The 18,727-nt window shown below is 42.5% G+C and overlaps 1 protein-coding gene across 3 annotated transcripts in view; it reads left to right on the plus strand.

Annotated features, from left to right (window-relative positions):
- The window catches only part of Ocln (occludin), a 50,577-nt gene extending 36,010 nt beyond the window's left edge, over positions 1-14,567 (plus strand). For 2 of the 3 annotated variants that reach the window (XM_028783972.1, XM_028783969.1), the window contains 5 exons: positions 2,463-2,611; positions 4,303-4,518; positions 7,267-7,438; positions 10,339-10,380; positions 13,428-14,564. In XM_028783972.1, coding sequence (XP_028639805.1) covers positions 2,463-2,611; positions 4,303-4,518; positions 7,267-7,438; positions 10,339-10,380; positions 13,428-13,529 — 681 coding nt within the window. In that variant the 3' untranslated portion in view covers positions 13,530-14,564. Of the gene's footprint in view, positions 1-2,462; positions 2,612-4,302; positions 4,519-7,266; positions 7,439-10,338; positions 10,381-13,427 lie in introns of all 3 variants that reach the window. The other variant, XM_028783966.1, reaches the window with a different exon arrangement.
- Positions 14,568-18,727: the final 4,160 nt, after the last annotated feature.

The raw sequence follows: 18,727 nt of genomic DNA on the forward strand, positions 1-18,727 counted from the left end.
ATTCTTTTTTTTTTTTTTTTTTGAACATGAAATGCTTTTTTATAGCATGTTTTACAAGGGGAGGGGGTAAGAGGGTCCAGGTGGTGGAAAAGTACAAAATCTTCTTGGCCTGTGCCTTGAAACATGTCATGGTCTATATGGTACACTGCCTTGAATTATGATCTACCTGCAGTTCTTCAGAAGATATGGTACACTGCTTGAGTTATGGTCTCCCTGCTATTCTTAAGAAGACATGGTACTCTGCTTTGAGTCTATCTGCAGTTGCTAAGCAGGATCTTGCAGTTGCCAAGCTTCAGAGGACATTGTGCAGGTGGGGAAAGGTAGGGGGTAAGGGTAAGGTCCTGGCTTCTGGCATCTCCCCCTTCTCTGTTTAGTTAGAGAAGGCGTCTTATGTTCAATCCCAACTATGTGAGTTTTGAATTTGGATGTCTAATTATGGGGGGTCTTAGACAAGTTCACAACCCCAAAACACTGATGTGAGACGAGTCACATCGATGGTCGAAGGCTTTAGGCTGTCGACGATGGGCAACGTCAAGGGACTCTGATGTGGGTGAAAGGAGGGTGAGAGCCCTGTCTTAGGCCATGTAGGCTGCACCCACTCCCAGCACCACGCACTCCTTTTCGGCTGCATTGGGTGGGCCCCTGGGAAGTGGACCTACAATAATCCCGTCATTGGGCTAACTCACAGCCATCCTAGTCTCTTGTAAATGTTCAAGTTACCAACCATTTGTCAGTTTGGGGTGTAATATTGTCATAAAGGAAGGCTCCCCAATGTTAGCGGCCATATCAAGGGTGGCCTTGGTTTAGGAAAAAGCCAATTTTTGTTGTGGTGATCAAGAGGCCAAGCTCTCTAGCGAGAGAAATGAGGGCAAAGCCAGGCATACCAGGAACACTTCTGGAGGGCGTGGAAGTCTAGGGGTCGACCGTAGGGGGAGGCAGGGGAGCTGACAGCTGTGTCAGTCTCCTGCGGAGTCACTTCTGGATCCTCTGCAATTTTCAGCTGATGGTAATGAACTTCAACTGCCTTCTTGATGGCAGCATCAACCTGGTTCCGTGGACGACAGGTCACGGGCGATGATCTCTGTCTTGATCAATCTTGATGTCGTGCGCACGTCCTCTCAATGAGGGTCCGTCCGGATGGGTCCGTGCCTCGAGCCCCACGTCTGGGTGCCACTTGATCCGACCGGCGGGTCCTGGTTATTCGTGGGGGCGAGGAGGACTGCAACCTGCTATTCTTCAGAAGATAGCCATTATTCTTTTTAAAGATTAATTTGTGTGTGTGTGTGTGTGTAAGTGTGCATACATGGATGCAAAGGCTACAGATGACAGAAGACAGTGTTCGATCCTTTGGAGTTGGAGTTAAAGATGGTTCTGAGCTGCTTGACATGGGTGTTGGGCATTGCACTTGGTTCCCCTCATCCATGTCAGAAAGTGAGCTGAGTCTTCTGATAAGGAAGGAGTGAGTGTAAGAAAATTACTGTAGCTAATTATTTCACATTATTTTATATTCTGAGCTAAATAACTATTGTATATTTTATATATGATAACTCCCCCCCCCCGATTCTTTACTGAATGAAAAACAAGTAAGAAAGGAAAGGATATGACTGCTCCTAGGTGTGGTGGTGGAGAAAGTTTGTTATAGATATATTGGAGAGCACAGCCAGTGGCAGACACATCTGGAAGAATCTGGAGTAGCTATGATCCTAAACCATGTACAGAGAGGAGAAACGGAAGGTGTTATGTTTATAAAAAGATAAAGAGATAAAGAGTATGTTCTGTGGGTGTGTGGTGAGGTATGAGGGGAAGGGGTTGTGTCTCCGAAGGTATAGCATAGAATAGTTTATTCAGGGCATGGGGAGGGGGGCTAGGAGGGTAGTAGAGGTAGGAGAGAGAGAGAGAGAAAGAGGGGAGGGGGAGACAGGAGCAGAGAGGTAGAGGCCGGCCATGACCACATGGAGAGAGGGGGAAGGGAAGGGGGGAGGGGGCAGAGAGAAGCTACAGGCAAGTGATCAAGAGTTTAAGAGAGAAAGAGAGAGAGGAGGGGGCAAGCAGCCCCTTTTATAGTGGGCAGGCCTACCTGGCTGTTGCCAGGTAACTGTGGGGAGGAGCATATCTGGCTGTTGCCAGGTAACTGTGGAGGTGGAGTTTAGACAGAATGCTAACAGAAGGCAGAGAGGGGAGCCAAGTAGATCACACAGGAGGCCAAAGGCACAAAAGGAGGGGCAGGTAACCATAATGTCTGGATCACATAGGGAAGAACCTCTGGGGATGGATAGTTCAGGTTGGAGGGTGGGGTATGTGGACCATACCCTCAGGTAGGGACTGAGGGATGCTGGGAGAACCTGGAGGCCAGATTCACTTCTTTCCTCAGGTTTGAAATTTAACATTTAACCCCTTTCAATTATGAGTAAGGAATGATAGTGTCTCCTGGATTTATTTTTTTTCTTCTTCTTTTTTTTAAGGTTAAAAATGTGTCTGCAGGCACACAGGACATGCCTCCACCCCCATCTGACTATGTGGAAAGAGTTGACAGTCCGATGGCCTACTCCTCCAATGGTAAAGTGAATGGCAAGCGATCATACCCAGAGTCTTTCTATAAGTCAACGCCTCTGTAAGTAGCACCTTAATTTGTTAACATTTGTCTAAATGTGAATATTTGCCTATTGTTTTGTACTATCCTCCCTTACTCTTGTTAGTCAGAAGGCTGAGAACTGACAGTGCCATTGTTCTTTAAGATTTAATCTCTTTGGCTCATCAGTTAAGAGCACTGACTGCTCTTCCACAGGTCCTGAGTTCAATTCCCAGCAACCACATGGTGGCTCACAACCATCTGTAATGGGATCCAATGCCCTCTTCTGGTGTGTCTGAAGAGAGCAGTAGTGTACTCATATATATATAAAATAAATAAATAAATCATCCAAAAAAAATCTAAACTGCCTCTCCCCCCCCCCCCTCTCTCTCTCAAAGCTTAAGTGTGGTTAGAATGCTAAAGGTCTGACAGTAGTGAGGACGAGGAAACAGTAAACCCAGAGATAAAACTTAGCTTCTGGATTCTGTACGTGAGAAGCAACAGACAGGGGAGGAAAGCTTCAGTTACTTTTAACAGTTGGTCTGAACAGAGAGGCTGATAACTTAGAATGTCTCCGACTTCTTTTTGTTCGTTTCTATTCTTTACTGTTTACAGAGCAAAAATAAAACTGTTTCTGTTGCTCAGAAAGAGCGTGTGCCTGCCTCAACCTTTTTATTGCTGTGTTGGGTTTTGTTTTCATGCTCACTGGCAGGAACAGTCTCTGCAATTTAATGTCTGATGCAACGTGAAATAATTACATTAGAAACATAACAAGTGTTCTGGTAAACCTCTTGTTGATTCTACATGGCTTTAAGTTCAACACAGAAGGAGTTAAAAGAACACTTAATAAACTCCTTCCTTTGAGTGGTGGGTGCTTAGGAAGGGTCTCTCTGTGTAGCCCACCCCAGATGACATAATGATTCTCCTGCTTTAACCTCTTGAATGCTGGGATGACAGGCATTTTATACTCAAAACCATGAAGCGTTTAGTTTAAATTTGTAATTTTTCAAACTTTCATCTTGAATGGATAATCTATATCGGTAACATAAAAATACTGTTGCAAAGAGCCTATCTTCTTACACACACACACACACACACACAGACACACACACATGCACGTTCGAGCATACACATACACAGAGACACACACAGACACAGACACAGACACAGACACACACACACACACACACACACACACACATGCACGTGCGCACATACACATACACAGATACACACACAGACACACAGACACACACATACACAGACACACACACACACACACACACACACACACACACACACACAGACCAGCATTCTTGGGGACTGGAAGAACCTAGAACCTGTAGAGAAGAATTATCCTCATATTATCCTCATCATTTTCCTGACAAGTCTTTTGTTGAGTACGTCTCTGGCACAGGGCAGATAAATACCTCTTATAGCTTAGTTTGAACTTCCTAAGAGGAAGTGTGAGATCCATTTTACTTAGAAGTTTAAACATGGGTCCCCCTCCCCCAGTCAGAACTTTAAAGCTGCTTGTGTGTTAGAAGGATGTGAATTGATGCCAAACAGAAAGCAGGAATGGCGCACGTGCTCAGGGTGGGAGATGAACTCCTCGGTGAGCGCCTTGACTGGGGGTATCTGTTAGCACTGTTCTTAAGTTGCCCTTTGGTTGCAGGGTGGTGGCAGACTCAAAGTGTACTCTGTCTCTGAGCAGTGGCCTGTGTTTTCACTAGGGTGCCTGAAGTGGCCCAGGAGCTTCCTCTGACCTTGTCTGTGGATGACTTCAGACAGCCTCGGTACAGCAGCAATAGTAACCTAGAGACACCTTCGAAAAGGGCTCCCACAAAGGGAAAAGCAGGAAAGACGAAGAGGGCAGACCCAGACCACTATGAAACAGACTACACCACAGGTGGCGAGTCCTGTGACGAGCTGGAGGAGGACTGGGTCCGGTAAGGCCTATCTCTTAAGCATCCTGGTTATCACCCCGGTGACAGGCCAGGTTTGGGGTTGTTGCCTTGGAAACTAGGGTCATGTTGTCATCTCATTTTTTTCCCCCTCTATGCCTGAAGACAGTTTTGAGGGTTGTACCCTTTGGTGCCGTTTTATAAAACATAAGTGCAAGCTGGGCAGTGGTGGCACATGCACTTGGAGGCAGAGGCAGGTGGATTTCTGAGTTCGAAGCCGGCCTGGCCTACAGAGTGAGTTCCAGGACAGCCAAGGCTATACAGAGAAACCCTGTCTTGAAAAAACAAAAAACAAAAAGCAAAAAACAAAAAAAAAAAGAAAAGGAAAACAACAAAACAAAACAAAAAACCCACAAGTGCAAGGCTCTGTTTGGAAGTAACCATGTCTCTCACACTCTTCTCCCTGAAGTGGCTCTTCTACCAGCAGACACTCAAGAAAGGCTTTCTAAGAAATAAAACATGAGTTTAGGGGAATTGTGTTGGACTGATTATAAAATTTCCAAGCACACAGACTTTCCTGTGGCAGTTACCTCAAGTTCCACTTTCATGGTAAGCCCAGAGAGTCTCTTAAAGTTCAATCCAAAGAACTCTGGCAGCAGTTTTGTCAGCAGTTGAGGTAATGGTTTAGTGCTGCAGCCAAGGTTATCGTTAAGGTCTTTGTTTTGAAGGCTGGCCTGAGTCTACCAGCACCAGCTATACAGGCTGTGATGGCTAGCCTTGTCATGCCAGGCACCACGTCACACCAGATTTCTCCTTTCTTTCCTTCCCTTTCCCTTTTCACCTTTTCTTCCTTTTTTCCTTCTTCCTTTCCTTCCTCTCTCTCTTTTTTCTTTCCTTCTTTCTTTTCTTTTTGAGACTAGGTTTCTCTGTGTAGTCCTGGCTGTCCTGGAACAAGCTCTGTAGACCAGGATGGCCTTGAACTGAGGGATCCCCCTGCCTCTGCCTCCTAAGTGCTGGGACTAAAGGCATATACCACTACCACCCAGCTCATCAAAATTTTTTGCAGCATGAATGGTGGTTTATAAACCTTGCTTCCTCAAGTTGTTAGAAGATGTGAGTGGGGCATGGAGCTTGACATACCTTACTTATGATTTTTTTTTTTCTGAGACAGGATTTCTCTGTGTAGCCTTGGCTGTCTTGGAACTAGCTCTGTAGACCAGGCTGGCCTAGATTGAAGGTGTGCACCATCACCACTGGCATCCCACATATGATTCTTACACCTTGTTTTCCTTACCCACAAGAGTCTTTTTTGGCCTGGTTAACTCATCTGTGAGATATTTGTCTAACTTGTATAATGGAACATTTAACTGAATACTGAGAAATCTCAAGTTTTTGTTTTCCTTTCAATCAAAAAATGCAATTTTTCTCTCTGTAAAATGAAGACATTTTATTGATTGATGATTAGAGCTAAAATTTAAGTCCCATGTTCTGTGGAGCTTCATTGTCCTGTGAAATAGCTTCAAGAATTTTCCCAGTGGACATTTTGATGTGTCAGCTTCATATGCAGGGAATAGCTGGCACGTTAAAACATACATAAGCCAGCATAGATTGCTTATTTCATTTTCTTTATTGGAGTGGGATACTGCGTATGTGTATGTGTGTGTGCACACATGCTTTCGTGCATCTGTGTGTAAGTGTGGGGGAGGGAGGTGTCAGAGGACAATTTGATGGAGTCACTCCTCTCCTTACATCATGTGGAATCTGTGGTTCAAACTCAGATCTTCAGGCTTGGAGTCGTGTACTTTTGCCCGCTTACCTTGATGGCCTCAGAATTCTAGCATTAGTTCATCATACTTTCATGAGTTGCCAGTTTATTTATGCAATGAACTTGTTTTTATAGGTGTGTGTGTGAATGTGTGTGTGTTTTAATGCTGGAAATTGAACCTAGGGTGTTACACACCCGAGACATGCACTTTAGTGCTGAGCTACGCCTCCAGCTTCTGTGTGTGCATTTTTAATGCATACTTTCATAATGAAAGAACAAGATAAGCTCTTTCCACTTGGGAATAATAAGACCAAAAATAAATAAATAAGCTCGTCTGAAGATGGTAGGTGGTAACAGGAAACAGCCACTCCCAGCCAGCTGTTCTGAGGTAATCAAAACAGGCTTTGTGTTCAGCATTGTTTTAAGACTTTAAACATAAGTGTTTTATCACTCGTTAGTATCAGTAGTGAGAAACAATGTATTCTCATTAATTAAAACCTTTCAATTTCATGACATTTGCCATTATTCGTAAATATATGAGGAGTATTTATGTAATATGAATAGTACTATAGAAAGCATAATTGTGTGTGTTATTATTGTTTAACCCAGAACCTTGATTGTACACTGTAGGAAAATGGTCTGCCACTGAGCTATGTTTTCAGGTCTAAAATCATTCCAGAGAGCTTGTCCAGAGGCTTTAGTAAGGGAGCACAGGACATCCTTTTTGACAAGTGTTTGGCTTTGGTAGGGATGTGTTTGGAGGTGAGAGAGGAAGGGAATATCTACTTAGCCACTTCAGACTGAGTCCCTAGAGTTAATAGGTGACATGTTATAGGCAGAGTACCTTATGTTTTCTGTAATAGTTCTTAGTTGAAATTAATGGCATCCCACCTGCCTCCTAGGATATAACAGAAAAGAAGAGGATATAAATTTATATTCCTTACCAGTGTGCTGTCTTTGAGCGAAATCACTGGCTTTTAATATGTGCAGAGGGTGTTTACGTAATCATTTTCTCCTCTGATTCTCAGGGAATATCCACCTATCACTTCAGATCAACAACGACAACTCTACAAGAGAAATTTTGATGCAGGACTACAGGAGTATAAGTGTTTACAGGCAGAACTGGACGAGGTTAATAAAGAGCTCTCTCGTCTAGACAGAGAACTGGATGACTACAGAGAGGAGAGTGAAGAGTACATGGTGAGCTCAAACCTGGTCTGTTTTCTCTGTCTTTTCAGTTTTGTGTTTGGTTTCTCAAGACGGGTCTCACATGCCTCCTGCTGACCTTGCACTCACTGTGTACCCAAGGGTGACATTGAATTCCTGATACTTTTGCCACCATCTCCCAAGTACTGGCATTTCAGACATGGGCCACCTCGTCTGGCTTCCAAACTCCCAAATGTTGGGATTACAGGCAGGTATCACCCTTCAAACCACACACACACACACACACACACACACAAACATTTAGAAGTTACAAAGCAATAGTCTAAATACATAAATGTATCAATTCCTATTTAAAAGTAGATGACCATATTAATTTTTCTCTATATAAATAGAATTCATTTTTATTGTAAAAACTTCAACTCAGAATTGGACACATAAAAGTATATGCCTTGGGTGGGACTCGGCACTTGGGAGGCAAGATGTCATCTCGTTTACATACTGAGTTCTCAGATAACGAGGGTCACATGAAGGGGTGTGTGCGGGGTTTGTCCTTCCTTAAATGTCTACCGTATACCCCAGAAAAAGTTTGTTACCGTGAATGCCAGGAGTGTAGGCAGGCAGGCACGGTCTTCAGTAAGGACTTGTTTTGAATAGTAGGAGCACTGGCTTGTCTTCCAGAAGACTGGAGTTCAGTTCCTAAGAGGCACTACCCAATAAAGCATCCGTAACCCCAGTTCCAGGGCCTTCTGCTCTCCCTAAAGAGCAGGCATAAGTGATGTGAAGACTCACCTGCAGGCTAAGCGTCCATATACATGGAATTAAGATTCAAGTTAAGCTGGGCTTGGTAGTCCATGTTGTTAATTCTGTCACTTGGAAGGCAGAGGCAGGGGGATCTCTGAGTTGGAGCTCATCCTGGTTTACAAAGAGAGTTCCATGACAGCCAGGGCTGTTACAGAGGGAAACCCAATTTTGAAAAAAAAAAAAAAAAAAAAACAAAGAACAAACAAACACAAAGAAAGAAAGGAAGAAAAAAGAGAGAGAGAGAGGGAGAGAGAGAGAGAGAAAGAGAGAGAGAGAAGGGAAGAGAGACAGCATCATTAAACTAGCTCTTAAACTAGTCACCAAAAATTGAATTGACTGGGCAAGTCCCTTTAACAGAAGGCAGCTAGAGTTCCTGAAGGAGGACAAGGGCAAAGCGGAGTGTCCTCTTAAGTCAGGTTTTCAAGTATGAGTAGAAATAACAGGAGGAAGGTAACATCATCAAATTAGGGGCTTGCAAACGTCCAGCAGAAACTGACTGAGGAAGGTGTCGTTCCCAGCTGAGCTTTCTCTCACTCAGGAGCTTCTCACGGCTGAACTGGTTCTCACTGCCGACACTTTTCTGTCTGGGGTAAACAATGGTAGCCTCTGTTGGATTCAACTGTAGCAATTATCAAGGACACAGCTTTGTAGCTTTGTTACTCGGGCTCTTCTCTTCTCTCCCTGCCATAGAGTACGAGGTGGGGGAGTCCATTCTCAGAGAAGGGGTTTTGGAGGACCCTTGACACAAACATGCTTGAGTCTGAAGGGATGGGCATCCCTGCTTCTGGAGCCAGCGTTGCAGTGGGCTCAAACAGCATGTGACAGTTTACCAATATGATGCATATTACAGTGGTTCAAGTTGTTCTAGTTTGACCACAGGAATGCCTTTGGTTGCTTTCTGTGTACCGTTACCTTCATCCTGTGGGCTCACTTTCCTTTCGAAAGCCATGAGACAAGGTCTCATATGTTGCTGTAGCTCAGGTGGACTTGAAGTCCTCTTGCATAGTTGGTAGTATTACAGGCCTGTGATGTCTCACCTGACTTTTCTTCCTTTTTTTTCTTCTTCTTTTGCAGAGATAGACAACACGCTAGGCAAGCTCCCACCCCACCCCCCACCCCAGTGCTGCTTAAACACAGTGGCTTGGCTTTACTTCCTTCTCCTTTACACAGAAGTGGTCTGGGGTTATTGTTTGGTATCAATAATAAAAGTCTACTTTTAGTTACTCAAGCCTAGCTCTGTAGTGTAGGCTGACCTTGAACTCTTTGTCCTCCAGCCTCTGCCTACTAGTGCTGGGATTTTAAGTTTGTAGCTGTAGACTTTTTAATTTTATCATTGCGTCACAATTTACTGAATATCTTTAGAAATATTGTAATGTGAAAAAGATACTGGCAAACGTTTCAGTTTTGCATTCGTGTGTTCTTACGCAGTTAGAATAAATGCCAGAATATGAAACTGTTGATCCAGAGGGCATGCGTTTAAAACATTTCAATTGCTCATCAGGAGAATACCAACTACATTTTCCCAGTAACGTGCTAGGTGGCTCATTTGACTGCCTTGGGCATTAGTAACTAAACCTTCCCTATCACTTCCTATGCTCACTGGAGCTTCATACTCACTGAATACTTAACAGTTCTCAGTTGAAGCTGCTTCTTGATTGAAATGTATGATGCTACTGTACCTTGATTTATCTGTTGTTTTATAGCTTCTACCTGATACTTTGGTAAACCTTTTTCAATTCATTCAACATTTATTAATCATTTCTTTTTGTATCTAGAAATGCTAAGGTTAGAAAGATAAAGCTTTATGTCCTTATCTGCAGAGAACTCAAATTCTAATCAGGAACCTTTTGTCTGAATGGCAGTATGATTGACACTGTGTTCACATTATCTGTAGAAAGGACTCTCTGAGGGAATTAAGGCAGTCAGAGGCCTTGACAGTTTAGGGGAGGTGTCACTGAGCCTTGACTGTTAGAATCGTATGGAGTGGGTGTGTGGCTTACACTTGCCCTTTTAGGCACTTGGAAGGCCCCAGACTCAAAGAGCAAGCCTTCTCCCCAGCTCCAAAGAACACTGTTCTTGAGGGAGAGAATGCCTCAGTAACCGTTCTCGTTCTTTTTGTTTCTTATCCTTAGGCCGCTGCTGATGAATATAATAGACTAAAGGAAGTTAAGGGAGTAAGTATCCAATTTTGAGAATCCTTTATTTAATGTTTATAATGACTGTACCTTTCATATGTATGTACACTGTCTATAGACAAAGTCCCTGTCATTCACCTATGAGCATTGTAACTGAGAAGTTAGAACTTTAATTTTATTTGTTTATACTGATTTTCTAAATCCTTTTTTGAGACAGGGTTTCACTGGATATCCCTGACTAGTCTACAGTTCAGCTTTGTAGATCAAGCTTGCCTTGAACTCACAGAGATCCACCTGCCTTTGTCTTCCAAGTGCTGGGGCCAAATGCATGCTTTACCATACCCAGCCATAAAATCTTTCTTTAAAGTTGAAGTCTATCTGTAAATAACTGTATAAGTCACTGTGGGCGGTTGGTAAGTTTTCACAAAGTGACCTCACACCTGTATTCCTGGCAACCAGAAAAAGAAATACATTTTGTAACCTTTATAGCGCCTCAATTTTATTCTTCTCCTGTTCGTATACCATCTCCCGAAATTATAGATTAGTCTTGGCTGTCTTGAAATAACTTGAATAAAGCTAGGCGGTGGTGGCGCACGCCTTTAATCCCAGCACTTGGGAGGCAGAGGCAGGCGGATTTCTGAGTTCGAGAGTTTGAGGCTAGCCTGGTCTACAGAGTAAGTTCCAGGACAGCCAAGGCTACACAGAGAAACCCTGTCTCGAAAAACCAAAAAAAAAAAAAAAAACCAAAAAAAAAAAAAAAAGAAAAATAAAAAAGAAATAACTTGAATAAAAAGAAATCTTGGGCCTGGAGAAAGAAAAACAAAGATTTGTGCTTTTGTGTGTTGTTATTCATTTATTTTTATCATTATGTAGTGTTATATTTTACTACAATAGAATTTAATCATCTATTTTATTTTATTTTTAATATTTTCAAGACAGGGTTTCTCTGTGTAGCCCTAGCTGTCCTGAAACTCTCTTTGTAGACTGTGCTGGCCTCAAACTCAGTGATCGGTCTGCCTCTGCCTCCTAAGTGCTGGGATTAAAGGAATGTGTTGCTACCTCTGCCTATCTATCTTATTGTTTTGTTTGTTTGTTTTGTTTTTGTTTTGTTTTGTTGTTTTTCGAGACAGGGTTTCTCTGTATAGCCCTGGCTGTCCTGGAACTCACTCTATAGACCAGGCTGGACTCGAACTCAGAGACCCACCTGCCTCTGCCTCTGCCTCCCAAGTGCTGGGATTAAAGGCGTGCACTACCACTGCCCGGCTTATCTATCTTAATGTTAACAATGATTTTATTCCTTTGTTTTAGGCTTTTACAAATAATACAGCATCAGTGTGCACACATATGAGATCTATAGTTAGTAAATTGTAGGATTGTTGGGCCTGTGTGTGTGCGGCTTCAGAAGATTCTGTCATGCAGCCTTCCCAAGAGCTTACACTAGTTCACTTCTGTACCGAGCATCTTGCTTTGTCCTTGCTAACACTTGATATTACCTGGCACTGTTGACTTGCAACACTTTTTTTGTTTGCAAAAGACTTAATGCTAAAAGTTGTTATTGTAATTAAAGAGCATAATGAGGCGTGCGTGCGTGTGCGTGTACGTGTGCGTGTGTGTGTGTGCGTGTGTGTGTGTGTATTTCCCTACCTTACTTTTTGAGATAGGGTCTTCTGTTGAACCTGGAGCTTACTTTACTATTTTTGTTAGATTGACTGGCCCAGGATCCTCCTGTCTCCTCCCGCCAGTGCTCCTCTCCCTTGAACCTCCCTCCCCCAGTGCTCCTCCCCACAGTACTGGAATTGAAAGTACCAGGCTCCATACCTGGCTTCTTATGGGTGCGCTAGATAGCAAACTTAGTCCTCCTGCTTTCAGTAATAGGCACTTTGCATCAGAGCACCTCCCCAACCCCTTAAATGAATTTAAAAGTGTATATAGGGGCAGAGAACCTGAGTTTGTTGTCCAGGATCCACATGGAATGGCTCTAGGGGAGCCAGTGCCCTCTACTTACTTACTGTGTGTATGTATGCAGTTTACATATATGTATGTACGGGTGGAGGTGCGTGTGTGCCATGGCACATGGGTGGAGTTCAAAGGACACTTGCAGGAGTCAATTCTCTTTCCACCATATGGATCCTGGGGATGGAACCCAGATCACAAAGCTCTGCAGGAAGCACATGTATCTGAGACATCTTACTGGCCCCTGAATTTTTTTTAAAGATAATTTATAAACACAACGGTCAGTGAATTCTCATGGTGACTTAACATATACTTTCCTTTTAGAAAGGAACATATACTTTGTAAAAATTAGTTTAAAAGATATTGAAGAAAAAGAACTATCTGCCTGTGTGGTCAGTGATAGTGTTCAGGACCTTAAACCATCTATCTACCTGTGTGGTCAGTGATAGTGCTCAGGACCTTAAACCATCTGCCTGTGTGGTCAGTGATAGTGCTCAGTACCTTAAACATACTCATTTAATACTCATTATTTCTTTATGACCAGTCTTTTTTCTTTTTTGTTTATCCTAGCTTTCTCAGTAGACCTATCTTTATAATTTAATTTTTTTCATATAATTTTGATGTTTAACCCTTTCTCTAACTTCTCCTAGATCCTCCCTACCCCTGTATCCACCTACCCAACTTGGTGTGCTCGCGCTCTCTCTCTCTCTCTCTCTCTCTCTCTCTCTAAAACAAAACATTAGAAAAAAGGAAGAGGCTGGAGAGACAGCTCAGAGGTTAAGAGCACTGACTGCTCTACCAGAGGTCCAGAGTTCAATTCCCAGCAACCACATGGTGGCTTAAAACATCTCTAATGGGATCCAATGCTGTCTTCTGGTATGTCTCAAGAGAGCTACAGTGTACATATATACATAAAATAAATAAATAATTCTTTAAAAATATGGAAAATCAGAACCAAACAAAAAACCAGTAAGATACAAAAAAGAAAAAGAAAACAAAAAGCCCCCAAACAAAATGAAAAACCATGGCGTTTTGTACTGGAGTCTGTCCTGAGAGTAGTTGATACATCCAGTGATACTTTTGGAGTCTTGTTTAGTTTGTTGCATTTATGTGATTCACTTTCTCTGTCTTAGTCTGCAGATTATAAGAGTAAGAGGAATTACTGCAAGCAGTTGAAGAGCAAATTATCCCACATCAAGAGGATGGTGGGAGACTACGACAGACAGAAAACTTAGACCTTGCTGGAGGGGCGAGAGGTGCATCTGCCTGCCTGATGTCTCTGCACTTCTCTCCGAGGCACACTGACTTCGGACTCTAATATGGGAAGTTAAAACTTTGTGACCGTTGCAAAGTGTCTATAGCTTTAATACCATCAGTTTCATATCTCCAGTATTAAAGCGGTTTATAAATGGCTTTTGATAATTGACTGGGCAATTAAGAATTTAACAGTTTCAACATTGATTCTTGTATTAAGAATGAAATGTTGTTTGAGGTTTTAAATGTAAAGAAAGGTCCTGGTGTGAACTGTGATGTGGAACATTCACACGCCGGACAGTGAGGTATGTCTTAATCCCAAGTGTGTTCCTCCAGGCAGACCATTAATTAATCTTTGCAGCAGCCCTCAGGTGACTGCTATTTATAATCAGGTGATTTTTGGTTTTTGAGACAGGGTTTCTCTGTGTAGCCGTGGCTGACCTAGAACTTACTCTGTAGACCACCAGGTTGTCCTTGAACTCACGAAGTTCCTCTGAGTGCTGGGTACAGGGGTTAAAGGCGTGTACCACTACCATCACTTTTCCTGTAAGGAAACTGGGTCCCTGCGCTGACATCTCTAAACTGAAACTGCTTGCTTCACAAAGACAGTTTTGGCTAAGTCTGTTTTATGACTCTGCAAGTGACAGCATTCCTGCCTCTTGTATTACAATACATTCCTACCGCTGTTTTTCTTATATTTACTTTAACAAATGAATAGGATTATTTTTGGCTTTACATTTTTCCTAACACCTAAGATCATGTAAAACTAACAACTATGTGATATTGAAGAATTGTAAATAATATATATTTACATTTGAAAGATGATTTTAAATCTGGGGTTAAAGTGCTTTGTAATCTTTTATAGTTTACGTGCTTTTTTTTGATAACCCACTAGACCTTTCCATTGTATCAGAGTACCCAATTACATTTATAATTATGACTTGAATTGTATTTCACAGGAATGCTCAAGTTTTGTACATATTTTATAAGGTATTAAACCTGATGTTCTCTTTCTATAATGTGCTTATTTGATGTCATGAGTACTTCTATATTCAGTTGTGCAAAGCTATACTAGAGTTTCAGTGTGTGAACTATCTTGGGTGCTGTGCTAGCAGGCGATTTCCCAGTCCTTGGGCGGTGGACAGACTATGTCTAGAAATAGGATAATGTTCATAGACCAGCACAAGACTTAAATAGTGTCTGTAAATCCAGTGATGTTCTTTAAAAATTAAAATTCTTGTAGTAGCATAAAATTAGTTGATAGTACTTTATAAACTAAATTGCCATCCAGCCCAGTTTAGTCTGTTTTAGCTGAAAATGTTTTATATACCATTTAGACAGCGAAGAACATGTTTTTGTCTATACAATTTTGAATTGTTTTCCAATGATAAAAATTTAAATAATGTTTTTGTGTAACACTGGTTCAGGTTTTTTTTTTTTTTCCAAATTGAAGAAGGATTTTATTTTCTATACGCTGAACATAGTGCAAAACGTATTTCCATACCTTTTGGATTGACACCAAGTAGAAAGGACTGTTTTGGAGCTCCTTCACCGACCGTTGTGTTAGTTAACTTTTCACTCTTGGACATCATCACTGTTCTTTTGTGTTGTTTTGTTTTGGTTTAGACCGGGTTTTACCAGGTAGCTAAAGCTGGCCTTGAACTAATGATTACTTCAGGCTGGCTTCAAATTTGCAGTCCTGCCTCCGCTCCCCGGGCGGCAGGTAGATAAGAGGTTCTCCTGCACGCCTGGCTCCTACTTCGTTTATGAAGCCAACTTACTAGTGTTCTCACAAAACAGGTCTGTTTGTTAGATGAAGAGAATGAAGTGGCAGGAATTATAAAACTGTGCCATAAAATTAGATGTTGGAAGAATAAAAGAAATAATTCTTTTCCAACATGGTGCTACCACTGCAGGCCTGAAGCCAGTAGGTGTGTCCATTGGTGCAGAAACTAACTAGCTGATGGAATCTAGAGAGTCTGTTCAGGCAGTTTCTTCATGTAAAATAAGGGCTAGATTAAACTTCGTTTTACATTCTGACTCATGGTTTTCGGTTTTCATACCTGCTCTCTGCTAGTAAAACTATTCTGGGAAATAGTTATGTGAAAACATAACCCTTTTTATGAAGTTCCCTGCATTAAATGATGCTGAGTGTGTGTGCATGTGCGTGTGTTTATTATAAGTAGGTAAGATTCAATGAAAACAGAATAAACATACATGAACTAATCCCTTCCCCCAGGAAAGGCAATGCTGTTTTGTTGAATGTGCTTTATATTTTTGAAATAAAGTCTAGTATTTACAGTAAATACTAGTCCACTATTTGCAGGTAACACTGTATATACAGACATACAGGACACCTCGTTTAATTCTCTTGGCATGTGGTTGTTCCTCATTCTCATCTTATGGATAAGGAAAGTAATTCTTTGGGATATTAGCTGGCTCAGTCACATACTAGTGAGTTTAGATGGAGGTGGGGTCTTGATCCTTTGGACTGGGAAATCTATTCTTCCATCCTAGACTGACTGCTAAGTGATACACTGTGTAATGTAGGATATTGACTGCTAAGTGATACACTGTGTAATGTGAGGTACTGACTGCTAAGTGATACATTGTGTAATGTAGGGTACTGACTGCTAAGTGATACACTGTGTAATGTAGGATATTGACTGCTAAGTGATACACTGTGTAATGTGGGGTACTGACTGCTAAGTGATACACTGTAATGTAGGATATTGACTGCTAAGTGATACATTGTGTAATGTAGGGTACTGACTGCTAAGTGATACACTGTCTAATGTAGGATATTGACTGCTAAGTGATACATTGTGTAATGTGGGGTACTGACTGCTAAGTGAAGCATTGTGTAATGTAGGGTACTGACGGTTAAGTGATATACTGTGTAATGTAGGGTACTGACTGCTAAGTGATACACTGTAATGTAGGGTACTGACTGCTAAGTGAAGCATTGTGTAATGTAGGGTACTGACTGCTAAGTGATACACTGTGTAATGTAGGGTTGCTCTGTCTAGCGTAAGTATCTTATTTTAGTTTTGAATGCATTTTAAGTACTTTATATTAATGTGAAATGCTTCATCTGAAATCTTAAGAATCTGTAAAGACCTGAAAGGGTCAAGAACGGCCAGGGCAGAAGGCTGCTTTCCCTTGGTGTATGGGAATTCTTCACTTGCCAACACTTCATGGATACACCAGGAGTTCAGGTCAGTAGTGTTGGAGTAGCAGCAGTGGTGGCAGAACTGAGCAGGAATAGCCAGGCTTCAGCTGAATTGGCACAGATCAGCAGGAGGGACCAGGAGATGTTCTTGGCTGTGTCCTCTCAGGGAAGCTTCGAGATGAACAAGCATTGCAGAGCTAGCTGTACCAGCAAGCCAAGCCCCACCTGTCTCTGTCCGTTGAGTCCTATACTCCCTCCAAACAGCACATGTTCTCCATGGGTCTGGCCTCGGCATGTGAGTCTGACTTCGAAAAACTCCACATGAATCTGTCTCAGCTGACATCACTCTGCCAATCGACCTGAGTCTACAGAAGCAGCAAGAAGCCACAGTATACCACCAGAAGCTTCTTCGTGGTTTCTCTCTATGGAGTCCCAACAGGAGCTCAACTATGCAGCGTAAGGCAGACTAATACATGTGTGCCATTAGCAAGGAATCCTTTACTACATGTCCTTTCACGTGCTTGCTTTAGCAGAACATCCTCTCTCTTGTGTCTGCTTCAGTGAAATGTTCCTTCACATGTCTGCTTTAGGAAAACACTCCTTCATGTGTTTGCTCCAGCAAAACGCCATCCAACACAACAGACTTTCCAAAGAACCCTTAGGTTTCCACTTCATGTGTGTGTGACGCGGTGCTGGGGATGAAACCCAGGTCTTATACTTGCTTACACCATAGCCATTGAAATTTAAAATGAGTATTTTGCTATATTATTTGGTTTCAACTTAGAGGTGTTGGGATGAGGGCTGAAGAGATGATTCAGTGGTTAAGAACTCTGGCTGCTCTTCTAGAAGTCGTGAGTTTGATTCCCAGCAACCACATGGTGGCTCACGACCATCTATCATGGGATCCGATGCTCTCTTCTTGTATGCAGATGTACATGCAGATAGAGTATGCATAAATAAATCTTTTTCATCGTAGCAGAGGCAGGGGTTGGCAAATCTCTTGAGTTCAAGGCCAGCCTGGTCTATAGAGCTAGTTCTAGGACAGCCAGGACTACACAAAGAAACCCTGTGTACACCAAACAACAAACAAAAAACAAACAAAAGGTGTTGGGTTGGAAAGGCTCACTGCTCACAGCCTTTTAAATTAAATGCTTTTTGTATTTCAGTTACTCTACCCAAGCTGATCACAGATTTTCTAACTGCATTGTGCCAGCCAGCCATGCAGCCATGGGCAAATACACACACACACACACACACACACACACACACACACACACACACACAGAGGGAGAGGGAGAGGGGAGGAGGGGAGAGGGGGGAAAAGGGGAGAGGGAGGGGGGGAGAAAGGGAGAGGGGGGAGAAGGGGAGAGGGAGAGGGGGGAGAAGGGGAGAGGGAGGGGGGTAGAAGGGGAGAGGGAGAGGGGGGAGAAGGGGAGAGGGAGGGGAGGAGAAGGGGAGAGGGAGAGGGAGAGGGAGGGACATAGAGAGACGAGGATTTATGATATAGCCCAGGCCAATCTTGGGCTTGTAATCCTGCTGCCACCTCCCTAGTTCTAGGATAATAGGTAATGTACCACCACACCCAGGTTTTGTTCAATTCTTTACAGTTGTTCTTTTGTTTCACAGACTGAAAAATTATTTCATTAGGTAAGATAATTTTATTGTTACTTTATATGTGATTGGAATATTAGTCATAATTATACTGGGATTGCCATGATTTCCGTGCACATTAGTACCCTTGTTAATGAAGTTTTAGTAAAAAGCCCCTGTTCCAGGAGTCCCAGTAGATTTCTGTCTGGCCACCCAGCTCAGTTTGCCAAAGAGACAAGTAATGATGAACGACAGAGAAGTTATTAAGGCGGCCACAATGAGAAAAAGAGATAAAGGGCTTTGCTTATACCAAGTCTGTCTTCCAGGGGCTGAGATGAACTGTGAGACTTTATGGAAAAGGGGACTGGGAAGGACTTGTGGTTTGCACAGATGACACAGCCTGTGATCTGGTCGGGT

Source organism: Grammomys surdaster, unplaced genomic scaffold (genome assembly GCF_004785775.1).
Source record: "Grammomys surdaster isolate TR1022 unplaced genomic scaffold, NIH_TR_1.0 99, whole genome shotgun sequence".
NCBI classification, from domain to species: domain Eukaryota; kingdom Metazoa; phylum Chordata; class Mammalia; order Rodentia; family Muridae; genus Grammomys; species Grammomys surdaster.